Below are 12,929 nucleotides of genomic sequence, written 5' to 3'. Positions count from 1 at the left end.
GTCCTGAGCGCGGTCCTGAACATTCTGAATGTGCTCTGAAGTACTTTGACCAACAGATGCTGCTCCCACAGCGGATGGAAGTGATGATATGAGCGGAGACAGGGAGGGTGGAGTGGTGATGGGAGATGGACGGGTCGAGTAGGAGAGCTTGTTTCTTCCCGACTTTCGCCAAGCCCATTGGCCCAAGCGCTCAAAAGTCAGTTCAACCGGAGAAGAACACGTGATTCGGATGAGATTTGTGCTGGACTGTGCCATGCTGCACTCTCCATCCTACTGTTCTACTATGTACTGTTTGACTGTTGGTGCAATAAAAAAGCTGGGACATCTGCCACAACTAGGACAGCGATGAGAGAGCGCCCATGTGGCTTACGCTCGCTTGTTATCTGCGTTGCGTGAGAATGTTTCCTTCTCTACCACATGTACTGCTCACACTGCTGTCTACGGCACGATACAATAAGATCCGGGTGTGATCTGCTCGAGTGTCTGCGCACTGCGTGTCGTCGATTCATTAATAATATATGCTAGTCTCCGAGGTCTCGTTGGATGCACTGCACGGTAGCTACCTAGGTACTGTATGGGTGGCACCGTAGCTGCGAGTCGCCTTACTTCTTCCTTGCATCAACCGGCATGTTAATTGATGTCAACCCTACACAAATTCACATTTGCCATCTTTCCTTCTGCACGTCGCCTGCGGGTATCCTGTTGGGCATATCGACAGGCGACTCTTCAATAATAATATACAGGATACGGTACTCCGATCAATCCTGAGCTCCGGGTAAACTCGGCTATCATGGCTCTCAATCTCGAGAAGCAGCTACTCTTCGTGAGGATCTCCATGAACGACATGCTATTGATATCTACGTTCTGACAACGATTGTTATGGCCGTAGTATGGGGCATACCACCATGACCCTGTACGTCGAACGTAAATCCATAAGGCGCACTTCCGACCAGTCGTTGACGGGGAACAGATCAATGTAGGAATTCACATCATCTTCGTCCCAACAATCTTGTTGACGGCCTTCCTCTTCGTATGTGTTCAGAGGATCTGATGTTCAAGTATCATTCTATATTGACCTTTTGTCAAGGGCACCAACACTCCTGCCATCCCGATACCAGAATGGGCGACCATCCCCAACCTGCCTCTCAATTTGGGAACCATAGCCTGTGTGACATACACCGGACTCTATGTCCTTATGGAACCCGTCGCCGGAGCGATGCTGGCCCCTCTACTCTTCGGTGCGACCGCGTACGCCAATCATTTGACCTCAACCTATGGCATGAAAGCCAACTACATTGCCATCGGAGTCCACGTCGTGTCATGGATCGTTCAATTTATTGGTCATGGGGTCTTTGAGGGTCGGGCGCCGGCTTTGCTTGACAACCTGGTTCAAGCCATCTTCCTGGCTCCCTTCTTCGTTTGGCTGGAGATCCTCTTCGCTCTTGGCTATCGCCCTGAGTTGAAGTCAAGGCTGGACCAGGCTATCGAGAAAGAGGTCTCCAAATTTAAAACTCAGAAGGATGTCAAAGCGAATGGAACGGCGAAATGAGTATGTGTGGTTGGTGACGCATAACGACGTTTTTCATTTATATGTCCTGGAGCAGAAATGGGAGGATGGCAATGCATGCAAAAGTACAACAAAGCATCAATATCTGGCCGCACTGTGGTTGGGGATGGTGATGACTCGTATTCAACGCCGGAAATGAAACAATCGGATGGCGAAGTTCCACGCGCTCGACAGCGAAGCCAGCTCGAACAATTGTAGAGTACAGCGAGGTGCTGATGCGCAATCTTCTTTCTCACTTGATCTGGTCTAATCATACATGCGAGTAATTTCAGACCCATTTCCCATGTCCCAAACGCCTACGCTAAGCATACAAAAGACACGTCCCCAAATATTCGCTTTCCTCTTCTATTGCTCCACTTCCATCATATCGAGTTGATCAGTCGATGCTGCGAGCGAAGATAGCGAAGAATTGTCGTCATCGTCCTCGTCAGCTCCTGCGTTCTGACCTTCACTCGGTAGGATCTTCCCTGCGTTTGGATTCCACTCCCAGATGTGCTGGACTGGACCTCCTTCGATCACGACATCCTTCTCGTCGGGGAGTTGCGAGAGGACCGTACCGCGCAACCGGCTCTCATCTCCAGCCTTCGGGTGTTTCTTCTTCAGCGTGGTCAGGAAATCCTCCGCCTGCACGACTCCGCCGCCGACACCGACCGCAGGGAGCACGCCCCCCACGCTCGCCTCGGGGATCATGCCGGCCACCCTCCTCGCCTCCTTGTGCTGCGCCGAGTCGAACCATCTCGTGAACTCCCGAACGTCTCTGGTGTCCTCCTCGTCGCGTTTGCGCTTCTGTGCCGCCTGTCGCTGGCGACCCGCCTGGGGCACATCTGCGATCTCCGTCAGGGGTTTGCGCATGCGCTCTTTCCAGGCCTCCTCGGAGGGATCTGTGAGGGGATGGATCACGCCGCATTCCGAGAATGCCATGCGCATATCTGATATGGTGGGGAGAGGGTCGTTGTGGCTGAGCATGGCATATTGCGCTGCGGTGGATGCCAACAGGAGGAGGTGTCGCTCGGCGATATTCGTGAGTGTGTCCAGCACTGATGGCTTGGTGCTGTGGAAACCGGCGCCGCGGAGGATATGGATCATTGCAGGCCGCAAAAGGGCGCGGTGGAGATCGTGTGCTTGCGACATTTTCACTCTTGTGAAGTTTTGACGACTATCGTAGTATCATGGCTTGAGGACCCGGGGTCTTGAGTACTGCGATCACTCAAATCGAGCTCACTGCGCATGTCAAACGTTGGCGGATGGCATGTCGTTGGATCTCGCAATTTGGTGTCCCAACCCCAACCCTATGCGCGTCACAACCCTAGCCGGTCATCTCTTTGCACTGTCCACCTTTATGATTCGTTCCTTCATCACGTGGGTATGTTCTGGTTTCTTCAATCATTCTGCTAGGTTGTCGAATATCGACAGCCTGCCTCGTAGAAAACAAGCTACATGTGAGTGGTGGGTGCAGACGTTGCTGGAGTGAGACATGCAGTTTGCAATTTGAAATCTAGAGGCGAGGGCACAACAGAGAATCCTTGACAACAACCTCGCACACTCTCCAAGACTCGCGCTCAGACCGATGATAAATTTTTATACATAATGCGTAAAACCGACACCCTTTCTGGCAAATTTATACAACCCATAGCCCCATAGTCCCTCTGACCATCAGTCTAATCACATAGATGCAATGCCTTGAAAAGCTGCTCAGCGGTCACGTCGATGCCACCAGCAGCCTTATCCTCAATTCCAAAAGCAATCATCAACTCATCATCCAAATACCCGGTGTAATTCAGCCCCCGTTCCTTCCAGTTGACGGAGGTGATGTACATCATCTGGGACTGATCCGCCGAGGTCGCGGGATCACTGGACCAATTCTCGCCGGCTCTGCCACGACCGGAGATCCAGAATGGTTTCGAAGAGAGGGCATGAAGTTCGAAGGGAGCCACATTCTTGAAGATCATGAGGTACGGCTCGTAGAGGTTGTGGCCTCCGTGGTAGGTTTTGTGATGGAAGATCGTGAAGATGTAGGTATTTGCGGCCACGTCGCAGTCCGATGATGATCGCTGGCACATGACTATGGCGAGCGAATTCGTCGCCTGGTGGATATGCTCATGTTCTTGCAACTTGGGCATGTACTGCTTGAGGCACGTGTCATCATGAGCAGCAGTATACGATGCGAGGTCGGCGCTGATCTCGGATCCATCATCGCTGACCTTCGCGAATGAACGCCGAGGTAAGATATCGTAATGAAGGTACATGTCGCCGTGGTGATCCCAGAATGCAAACCAGTTCTTCTCAATGCCGCCGTAGGGAGGCGGGCGCTGTAGCTCGGTCGGCCAGAAGAAACGTTGCGTGCGATCGAGTGCGTCGATGGTGTTCCAACGGACAAGTCTCCTCAGATCGTGAATCCACTGTCCCAGACATGTGTACGCCGAGGCTGATCCATATGTGATATATGGCCGATCTGGTCCGAAAAAGACGCGCGGGTCATTCGGACCGATGAAGTAGTTGAACCAGCTGAGTGAGTCCGTACAATGGTCACTTGCAGTGGAAGCAATTGGGACGCTGATGGGCGATCGCTTGCATTTCATCTTCTTGTCGACATATTCCGCCTCGCAGACGAGCTCTATCGAGTAAACCGGTCGTGGTCCAGCCGCGCCTAATTCAGGCTGGAGTCCTTGCGCAATCATGTACCAAGTCTCGTTGTCTTCGGGATGTGGGATGAGGTTGGGGTTGTACGATCCATAGTCGCCAAAGTCGATGGGGAACCATTTCCCATCGTGAGTCATTTTCGAGAACACCTCGACGTGGTTTGTGCCATCCGGCTGCGAACCCTCATGCGAGAGGGGAGCATCATGTTCGGAGGTTGTCGTTGGAGCCGGTTTGTAGGAACTTGTAGTAGCAGCAGCAGTAGTAGTCTCCGCTGCTATCGAGTGTGTGGCAATGGCAGGGACATGCTCAAAGTTGCCGCCGTCCGGGCGTTGCGAGTCTGAGTATGTGACATCGACTTCGGGGTTTGGCAGAAATATCCTACGAACGAGAAGGCCAGCGACGAAGATTATGAGAAGTGCAGCCGCGAGATATACGACGCGATCCCGACCGGAAGCGGACATGCTCGCGTTTTTCATTGCTCATCGAAGTCCATTGATGTACGATCATCAAGTAGCATCGAACCTCGCGTGAGGTGCTCCGGGAAGCCGCCCTTGGCGATAGGGTGTGAAGTTCCCCATTGATGATCGTCCGCTTTGAGGAGAATCTGACCCAAAAGGGGATGGCACGCTCATGCCTCGGCATAGGCCGCACTTGGGGAACCTTAAAGTTGGGACGCCCTTGCATAAATCCTGCCATCGACCAAGGATCTTTGAAGAGTCTCACGCATCATTTTCAAGAGGGATCTCACCCTCCTCGGGCTTCGCAATTATGCGTCCCAAATCTCAGAATGATTGCCATCCACCTGCAGGGATGATTGGAAGCTCGATGCCCATGCATTGATACGCGGTCCACGATGAAGCTACCCGATGGCAAATGGCGATCGTGAGTGAATTATATTATTGATTGATTTTCTGGTCCCTGACCACTAGAATGCGCCCAAATGGACAATTTTTCCCTCCCGATGATTGGGGATCAGTCTCTGCTGATCGCTCCAAGAATGTCACAATCTTCGTCGATTGCGATAATGGCAGCCGCCATGCCCAACCTGAACGCCTCGCTAAAGCCAACAATCAATATCGGCACAATTTCCCAAAGCAAAATCTCAAATATGGACATGTCGAGATCCCATCATAGTGTGTTGTGGGTGTGAAACAACTCCACAATGTCCCAAGAATCGTGTTCCCGCGCCAGGTCAAGCGGGGTCTTTCCCTCTCCGTTCTGATTGAAGGGGTCAGCTCCATACTTGAGCAGTATTGATATGACATCCATGGAACCAGAAAGCACAGCAAAATGTAGCGGAGTGTCGCCACTGAAGGACCGGTGGTGGAGCCCGGCTCCGGCTTTGATGATCTGCTCAGTCATGCTAGCATCGCCTCTCCAGATGGACCAGTGGGTGACTGAAGTGTTGATGAAAGACAGCTTCTCGAGATCCGGTTTGTATGAAAGGATCAGATCGAGCAGTTCGGGACTGCTGTACTTTGCTGCGTACATGGCCGGTGTCAAGTTGTATCGATTGCAGGAGTTGACGTTGGCACCGCATTCGAGCAACTGTCGAACAATATCGATGTCGTTCTTTCGGCATGCCTCGTGGAGAGGGCTGCTGGCTGATTCGGTGGTCGATGGATTTAATACCGCACCATGTGCCAACAAAAGTTCGACAGCATCGAGTTGACCGTTTGAGGCGGCGCCAGCCAAAGGTGAGAGATGACCTTGCTTTGCAGGCTTGAACACCTCGAACAACTTTTGAACCACAGTTGACGAGTTCACTGGTGCGCCTGCATCAATGAGTTCCATCATAGCCGCTGTATCGCCCGCGCAAGACGCTACGAAGAGCTTGTCTGCTAGTGCTTTCCTTTCTCCGATTGTGAATACTGGTGATGCAGGTGGTGTCGGCAAGGAATGGATCGATTGAGCCCATGTGGATGGTGAAGCTGGTGGTGAGCAAGAGTTTGGTGATGGAGGAGGACTCCATCCTGCTTTGGCCCTTTGGAATGCTGGGATGATCTTTGGCATTTCTGGTCGATGGATCTTGTTGGCGGTGGGTATTATCTTATGGCATTCAAGCCGTCTGTCGGAAGTCTCTCTGAGATGCCATATCGCTCCCCTGTTGCTTGTCAGCCATGAAACCTTTTTTCTGTTCGTCAAACTTGACAAAGACTTGTCGTACCTTCTCTTTCGAGCATCGGACCGTGTGTGTTCGACCTTTTCGTGGGCCATGATGTCGTCGGTGAACAGAGATTCAAGTCTCAAGTGTTGAAACGACCACATCGTGTCGAAACCCATGATGAGGAACGGTGGAACGTTTCCAAAAAGTCAGGCCTTCGTCGAAGAAGGCGACGTATGTATGACAAGAGAAAGGATCGATCGTTTACACAACGTGCAGGGCCAGAGGTTGTATTCAGTGCCGTGCAGAATGGAAGGGCGTTCCGGCCAATGGGAGGCGTCCGCTTTCGGAAAGCAGAGACGGAGGAGGACGACGACACGATGAGGGTTCAAGGTACCTGATCCGACTTGTGAGGGCACTCGACACAATCCTCTAGGAATGTGCGGTTCAGGCGAGGGATGATGGGAGGAATGACACGTCGCTGAATGATGGACATGTCAGGCGGTTTATCAACACGTATGTCAGGCATGAGATTCTTGGTTGACGGAGGATATACGGGATGGCAGACATCTGCACGTCACTGCAGGAGGATGATGGTGAGAGGGTGGCATGTCAGCCAGCCCACCAGGAACGAGCGGGCAGCATCATCATCAGCAGCAGCAGCAGCAGCAGGAGGGTGATTCATCATGGCTAGCGAGAGATGTGCACTGTGACAATGCGTAACAGTCATACTCTGGAAGGACGGTTGGAACTCTCCATGGGTGTAGTTGAGTAGCAGAGTGGAACATGCATAAAAGAAGGGTGGAAGGTTCAGGGCGGTGGCTTGCCAATTCCCGCCCTTCTGCCATGCCCGCCCGTTAAGCAATGCGTGAGGATTTGCGCCGGAAAATCGGTGTGCCTTTTGGCTGGCTGCGCCTCCCTCTATCTCTCCCCGCCCATCGCCCGTCATGGATCCACCGAACTTGCTGTAACGCTGCACGAGCACCCCCCCTACTTAATACTCAATCTTTCTGTCGCACATTCCGGAGCGTCCTCCCGATCTACCTAGTCGCTCACTATACCACATCAACTCGGTAACTTCTCAACACACTCACGGGCTCAGTGCCCCACGATCCCGGAACGCCCACCGTTCCCTACGCGATTGCATAGTAATCATCTGGGTACGTACAAGAAACGCGTTTCCTAGGGATGGATGCATATACTGTGCGCAGGTGATTGTATCTCATGACATTTTGTGTTTCATTACTCGAGCTCGGGAATGCACATAAATTGGATCGGAGGTGTTCTTGTGCGATACTCGAGGCACATTGACCAAGGTCAGCCAGGCGGGACGGTGAAGATAGTGGAGTGCTACATACACTACACAGAACAATATTCCGGCCGCACCGACGAAAACGGGAGCTGATCGCCATCCTCGCCTATCCATCGCGCTTGAGCGGAAGTCGTGCTGGCGAACGGTCACAAGGCCAGCCCGCTGGTGGGGGTTTTCCCGGATGTTTCAGCGTCTGCCTGTTCATGTCTCGCATCTTCGACGAACGCTTCTGGCATGTGAGACATTCGTAGAGTTTCAGTTTACGAAGATTGATAAGACGGCTGGCTGTTCTCCGCCGAGAAATGATATATGCACAATCAGCCAGACGTGCAAGTACACATTTGTGGCTTGCGTGACAGCTTCGAGTTCATGACCAATTGGTGGGAGGTGGAATTAGGGCACCAATGCGGATGTGAAGTCTACGCTGAGAAATTACAGCGGACGCGGAGTGTCATCAATCGGAACCCGACGTCTCTCCCAGGAGCGAAGAGAGATAGAATGGACACCGTACAGCAGAAAATGCAGGATACGACTCCAGGTGTATCTCTTGTCCCAGACCTCCATTCTCATGTTCTATGCGCCTGGACTATAAAGCAGTCGTCGTCATGATCTACTGCCGATATCCAGACAAGCGTCGACGATAGATGGACCCTTGACTTTCGTTGTGCAGGAGTGTTCCTCAATCTGAAGTAACATTGGAAAGTCTCTCACGTCAGCATCAGGTACACTGTCAATGACGAATTTTAGGAGGATCTAGATTCCGAACGTCGATCCGGAGTCTGTCTGCGTGATGTAGCTGGGATATCGAGAAGCACGAATATCGGGCATCCCGATGTGTAATGCAGCTTCGAGTCGCACTGTGAGGCTGTTCGTGATGCCATCCATGCACCAGGCGGGGATGGAGCTGCATGAATTTGGTGGATACCTCAAGATTGTACCGGAACACATCAGACCATATCCCGTGGTACAATTACACACTCTTCTTTGGAACTCATCTCGCATGCCCGGACGAGTTCCGAAATGTGTGGCGACAGCAAAGGTACTGTACAGTATTGCACTGTACTGGACTGGACTGGACTGGATGTAGCACGCAATGCTTGGACGCTGTTGTCGAGTGCGAGCTTGGCCATCAGGGCAGGTCCTGGTGCATCTTTGCTGGAAAAAAGTTACCGCGTCGATGTACACCTGGGGCATCCTGTAAGGCGGACGCCGTCTCGCCTTGCTCTGAATCCCGCGCTTAGGTCACTCCAAGGACGCCCGGCCCTATCCCCTACGCCCGCCAGAACGCCGTTAACGCCTATTGAGATAGGGAGGTATGCGTAAGCACATGTCAACGAACGCAGGTGGGCACAAATGCCCGGCGTGGTCGGGAGATATTAGAGCCTGCATTTTCATCAATTCCATCGTGGTTCAAATAGGCATGGAGTAGTCGATAATCGTAGACCTGGAGGTCTCTTGACTTCACATTGTGAGTGCCCGTAGCATGACCGTGTGCCGGAAGCACGCCAAATACTATGTAGGCCCCAGGGCTTTTATGATAATAATTGATGTCACGGCGCGTTCTCCAGATTAGGGTTCACATGTGACACAACTGGACTTTCAAGTTTCCAGATTCAATCCGATACGCTTGCGCGCCAACCACCACCGTCATTGATATCGTGACCAAAGACACCAACTCACTGGAGAACTGTGCAGCGTCAGGCCCGGCTTAGCTGTCATCTCCACTGTCACCCGAGAAGACCTATGCTAGATTCCCTGCTCTGGGAAAGACTGCCACATCTCGCGCATCGCTCGTGATCAGTGGCCGACCCAGCCTCGCGCGAAATGTCGAACATCATCAAGCTGAAGATGCCAAAGGCGAGCCTGGCTGGCACCCCTAATCGCCCGACATTGCCAGCCGGTGCGACGTCGTCCTCGGGCATCAAGCTCAAATTGACAAACTCACAACCGCCAACACCTACCGAAGGGCCAGCCTCCAGTCTCCCGCCAGCTTCGACAGAGAAGAAAAAACGTCCATATGTCCGTAAGACCGACGCAGGGAGCAGTAAGAAGCGCGCAGCCGAGGAGGACATCATTTCGCCCGCGGCCAAACGCGTGCAAAGCGGGACCGGTCGCAAGCTGTCGATCAAATTACCAGGACAACAGTCTTCAGGGGGCACAATCGCACTCGCAGCCAAGCGGAAAGCCTCCGTCCCGAAGATCATCGACATCCGAGCGCGGCAAAGGGCGCCCCCGCGAGCAAAAGGCATAGGATATGATTCGGAGGATTCCGATGTGGAAAAGGACCCAGCTATTCAACAGGCGCTAGTGCTGCGCATGCAGCCAGGCGAAGATGCAAATTATCTCCGGAAGGCGATCGCGGACGGCAGCATCGGTCCCTTCACTAGTCAAGGTGACGCCGACGTGTCGATAAAGTTTGTGGAGAAAAATTATCGGCGGGCGGTGGTGAAGGTTCGAGGAAACACATACGCGGCTGCTCTGGTGGATCTACCGTGCATCGTGGAGACCATGAAGAGCTTTGACAGGAAGGGCTGGTACAAAGTGGCGGACTGCTGTCAGATGCTCTATGTCCTCGGCCCATGCAAGAGTGAAGAGGAAGCGAAGAATTATCGATTACCCAGTGATGTCGACAAGGAGAATTTCCAATTCGCCCATGGCTTGACACCCCCCCTTCACTACGTGCGCAAGCGCAGGTGGCGATCACGGCCCAACTACAACCATGCGGTTGAAGCAGAAGAGCAGGCGTTACGATTACTGGAGATGGACCGGTTGGTGGAAGAAAGCGGTGGCACGAGCAGCTACGCTGTAAAGAAGACGGCGAATCTCGATCAAGCCCAAGAAGAATCACAATACGAGGACGAATACGATGAAGAGGAGGATGCGGAAGAGGACGCGGTAGAGACAGTCGAGGCCACTGGCCAATACCCCTTTGACGACGAGGAGGAAGACGGCGTCGATCTGGAGGCCGAACTCGCCGCACAGATGGAATTCGCCGAGGACGACGACGACGAGCCCAGCGGCGACATGGTCGAATCCCCCATGGCCATGGGGGGCGACGAAGGGGCCTCCGTCCCGCCCGAAACCGTCGAACCCACCCCGGCCGGCACCCCGGCCGCGATGGAGACGCCGCCGGCAGAACAGCCTTCGTCCGACGAAGACGAGTCCGACGAGGACGAGGACGATCTGGACGTGTTCGACGAGGACGCCGCGGCCAAATCGGCCGAACGCGCCCAGCAGCTCGAGGAGGTCGCCGACCTCGAGCAGGAGATCGCGCGCACGCGCCAGAAGGCCCAGGCCATGACCAACCAGCTCCTCAAGACGAGAGAACTCCGCAAACTGGCCGGCCTGGAGGAGGATCTCAAGGCGAAGAAGGTCATTTTCGGTCTCGAGGATGAGTAGAGACGGATGCGGGGAGCGATCGCTCTGTGCGGCCCACGGGACCTGGGTGTGGTGGCATATCTCATTGACGCTCGCTTGGTTCAAACGTCGTCATGTGGATGAAGAAGGGTTGGTATTTCAACGAAGTGGAGGCATGGATTTCCGTATTCTATTTCGAAACCCCCTTCTATTCGATGAGAGGGCTGCCTCAAACTTGTATAGTACGCATGGAAACATTTCCCTGCCAGGCGTTTGCACGCCGCTTCGTCTACACAACCCGAAACCATGACGTTCGGAGAAGTCGTCTATATCGTTGTCCAGGTTTATCGTGACCTCGGATCAAGCGCCACACCCAAGAAGAACAAATGTATCCTCGCTCAAAACGCACACTCTTCCCACCCATGTTTTCCCCGACGCTATGGCTTTTTCTCGTTGAGGTGGCCCACTGCCTTCATCCCCTCCTCCTTCAAGCGTGGCCATTGGTGCCATTCGCTCCGCCGGCAACGACCTTTTCCAAGGCGCGCAGCACATCCGCCACCAGATCCTCGCCGTCCTCGATGCCGCACGAGAGGCGGATGAGATCGTCAAACACCCCCGACTTCTCCCGCGCCTCCTTGGGGATGCCCATGTGCGTCATGGAGGCGGGGACCTCGACCAGACTCTCCACGCCACCCAGGGACTCGGCCAGCGTGGGGATGGTGACGGCCTCGCAGAAGAGGTTGGCCGCGGCGTTGCCGCCTTTGATGCGGAAGGAGAGCATGCCCCCGCCGAGGCCGTCGCGGTGCTGCTTGACAGCGATCTTGCGCTGCTTGTGCGAGTCGAGGCCGGGGTAGTTGACGGAGACGACGTGCGGGCTGGCGGCGAGAGCTTGGGCGACGGCCAGGGCGTTCTTGCTGGCTTCGCGCACGCGGAGGTGCAAGGTTTTGAGGCCGCGGTGGGCGAGCCAGCAGTCAAAGGCGCTGGGGACGGCGCCGATGGCGTTTTGTAAGAACGACAACCGCTCTTTCAGGGCGTCGGAGTTGAACGCCGCTACGCCCATGAGGACGTCGGAGTGGCCGTTGATGTATTTCGTGACACTGTGCACGACGATGTCGGCGCCGTGGGAGAGAGGGTTCTGGATGTATGGTGAGAGGAAGGTGTTGTCTACAACGACCTGGATTCCGCTGCGATGCGCGATGTCAGCGACATGTCGAATGTCTACGAGCGACAGGGTCGGGTTGGAGGGCGATTCGATCCAGATGAGCTTCGTCTCGGGAGTCAGCAGGCTCTCCAGGTCTAGCTCGATGCTGGGTGTGAACGTGACGCGCACGCCGTGTGCAGAGGCTACTTTGGTGAAATATCTGTGAGTGCCTCCGTACACGTCGGATACGGATACGACGTGACTGCCGGCGGCGAGGCTTTGCAAGATGACGGCCGTGGTCGCGGAGCCGGAGGAGAAGGCCAGCGCATATTTGGCCTTCTCGAGAGCGGCTACGGCATTCTCGAAGTTCCAGCGGTTCGGGTTGGACGATCGGACGTATTCGTGCTCGCCAATGGGCTTGCCGACGGAAGATTGGGCGAATGTTGTGCTGAGGGAGATCGATTCAATGACCGCGCCGGTCACCGGGTCGTGCGGGGATCCCGCGTGCACTGCCAGAGTGCCGAATCGTTGTGCAGGCGAGGGTGCTCGTGGTGGCGTTTCGATCGATGCGTGGCCGTTCGTGCCATTCTGAGCGACAGTCATCGTGAGAGACTCGATTCAATTGCCGTGAGTGCTGTGGTTTCTGCACTGCTGCTGTATTCAATGTCGCTCGCTCGCAGATGTGAAGATACTAGGTGTGCCAACGGGGTCTTTCTTTGGCGGGGACGGTTAATAGCGGCACAACGTTGTAGATGCTAGTGATGAAGAAGGGTTCGACGTCAAGAAGTCAACCTGTGCGCGGTGAGAT

The 12,929-nt window shown here is 54.2% G+C and overlaps 8 protein-coding genes across 8 annotated transcripts; 3 read left to right on the top strand and 5 right to left on the bottom strand.

Annotated features, from left to right (window-relative positions):
* The first annotated feature begins 460 nt into the window (after window positions 1-460).
* K489DRAFT_376486 (DUF962-domain-containing protein) lies at window positions 461-1,924 on the top strand. Its single transcript, XM_033603929.1, has 4 exons — window positions 461-823; window positions 890-913; window positions 971-1,030; window positions 1,088-1,924. The coding sequence occupies exons 1-4, from the start codon at window positions 791-793 to the stop codon at window positions 1,547-1,549; spliced, it is 579 nt and encodes a 192-aa protein (XP_033463128.1). The 5' UTR covers window positions 461-790; the 3' UTR covers window positions 1,550-1,924.
* K489DRAFT_376485 (uncharacterized protein) lies at window positions 1,655-2,804 on the bottom strand. Its single transcript, XM_033603928.1, has one exon. It carries the CDS (start codon window positions 2,651-2,653, stop codon window positions 1,913-1,915), a length of 741 nt encoding a protein of 246 aa, XP_033463127.1. The 5' UTR covers window positions 2,654-2,804; the 3' UTR covers window positions 1,655-1,912.
* A 228-nt stretch (window positions 2,805-3,032) lies between these two features.
* Window positions 3,033-4,808, bottom strand: K489DRAFT_376484 (uncharacterized protein). The gene has a single exon (XM_033603927.1). The coding sequence runs from the start codon at window positions 4,681-4,683 to the stop codon at window positions 3,226-3,228; it is 1,458 nt and encodes a 485-aa protein (XP_033463126.1). The 5' UTR covers window positions 4,684-4,808; the 3' UTR covers window positions 3,033-3,225.
* A 584-nt stretch (window positions 4,809-5,392) lies between these two features.
* Window positions 5,393-5,791, bottom strand: K489DRAFT_292765 (ankyrin; the record flags this gene model as incomplete). Its single annotated transcript, XM_033600231.1, has 1 exon — window positions 5,393-5,791. A coding segment is annotated over one exon (399 nt), but the record flags the coding sequence as incomplete, so codon positions are not given.
* Window positions 5,792-7,325: 1,534 nt separating this feature from the next.
* On the bottom strand, window positions 7,326-7,828 carry K489DRAFT_106224 (uncharacterized protein). The gene has a single exon (XM_033598860.1). The coding sequence runs from the start codon at window positions 7,721-7,723 to the stop codon at window positions 7,445-7,447; it is 279 nt and encodes a 92-aa protein (XP_033463124.1). The 5' UTR covers window positions 7,724-7,828; the 3' UTR covers window positions 7,326-7,444.
* On the top strand, window positions 7,829-8,370 carry K489DRAFT_106225 (uncharacterized protein). Its single transcript, XM_033598861.1, has one exon. The coding sequence runs from the start codon at window positions 7,933-7,935 to the stop codon at window positions 8,230-8,232; it is 300 nt and encodes a 99-aa protein (XP_033463123.1). The 5' UTR covers window positions 7,829-7,932; the 3' UTR covers window positions 8,233-8,370.
* A 1,101-nt stretch (window positions 8,371-9,471) lies between these two features.
* On the top strand, window positions 9,472-11,022 carry K489DRAFT_312171 (uncharacterized protein; the record flags this gene model as incomplete). The annotated part of the gene is made up of 1 exon (XM_033600840.1): window positions 9,472-11,022. The coding sequence occupies one exon, from the start codon at window positions 9,472-9,474 to the stop codon at window positions 11,020-11,022; it is 1,551 nt and encodes a 516-aa protein (XP_033463122.1).
* A 223-nt stretch (window positions 11,023-11,245) lies between these two features.
* Window positions 11,246-12,887, bottom strand: K489DRAFT_106159 (uncharacterized protein). The gene has a single exon (XM_033598859.1). The coding sequence runs from the start codon at window positions 12,722-12,724 to the stop codon at window positions 11,468-11,470; it is 1,257 nt and encodes a 418-aa protein (XP_033463121.1). The 5' UTR covers window positions 12,725-12,887; the 3' UTR covers window positions 11,246-11,467.
* Between the last annotated feature and the right edge of the window lie 42 nt (window positions 12,888-12,929).

Source organism: Dissoconium aciculare (genome assembly GCF_010015565.1).
Source record: "Dissoconium aciculare CBS 342.82 unplaced genomic scaffold K489scaffold_2, whole genome shotgun sequence".
Classification (NCBI taxonomy): Eukaryota; Fungi; Ascomycota; class Dothideomycetes; order Mycosphaerellales; family Dissoconiaceae; genus Dissoconium; species Dissoconium aciculare.
This window is presented reverse-complemented; position numbering and strand designations above follow the sequence as displayed.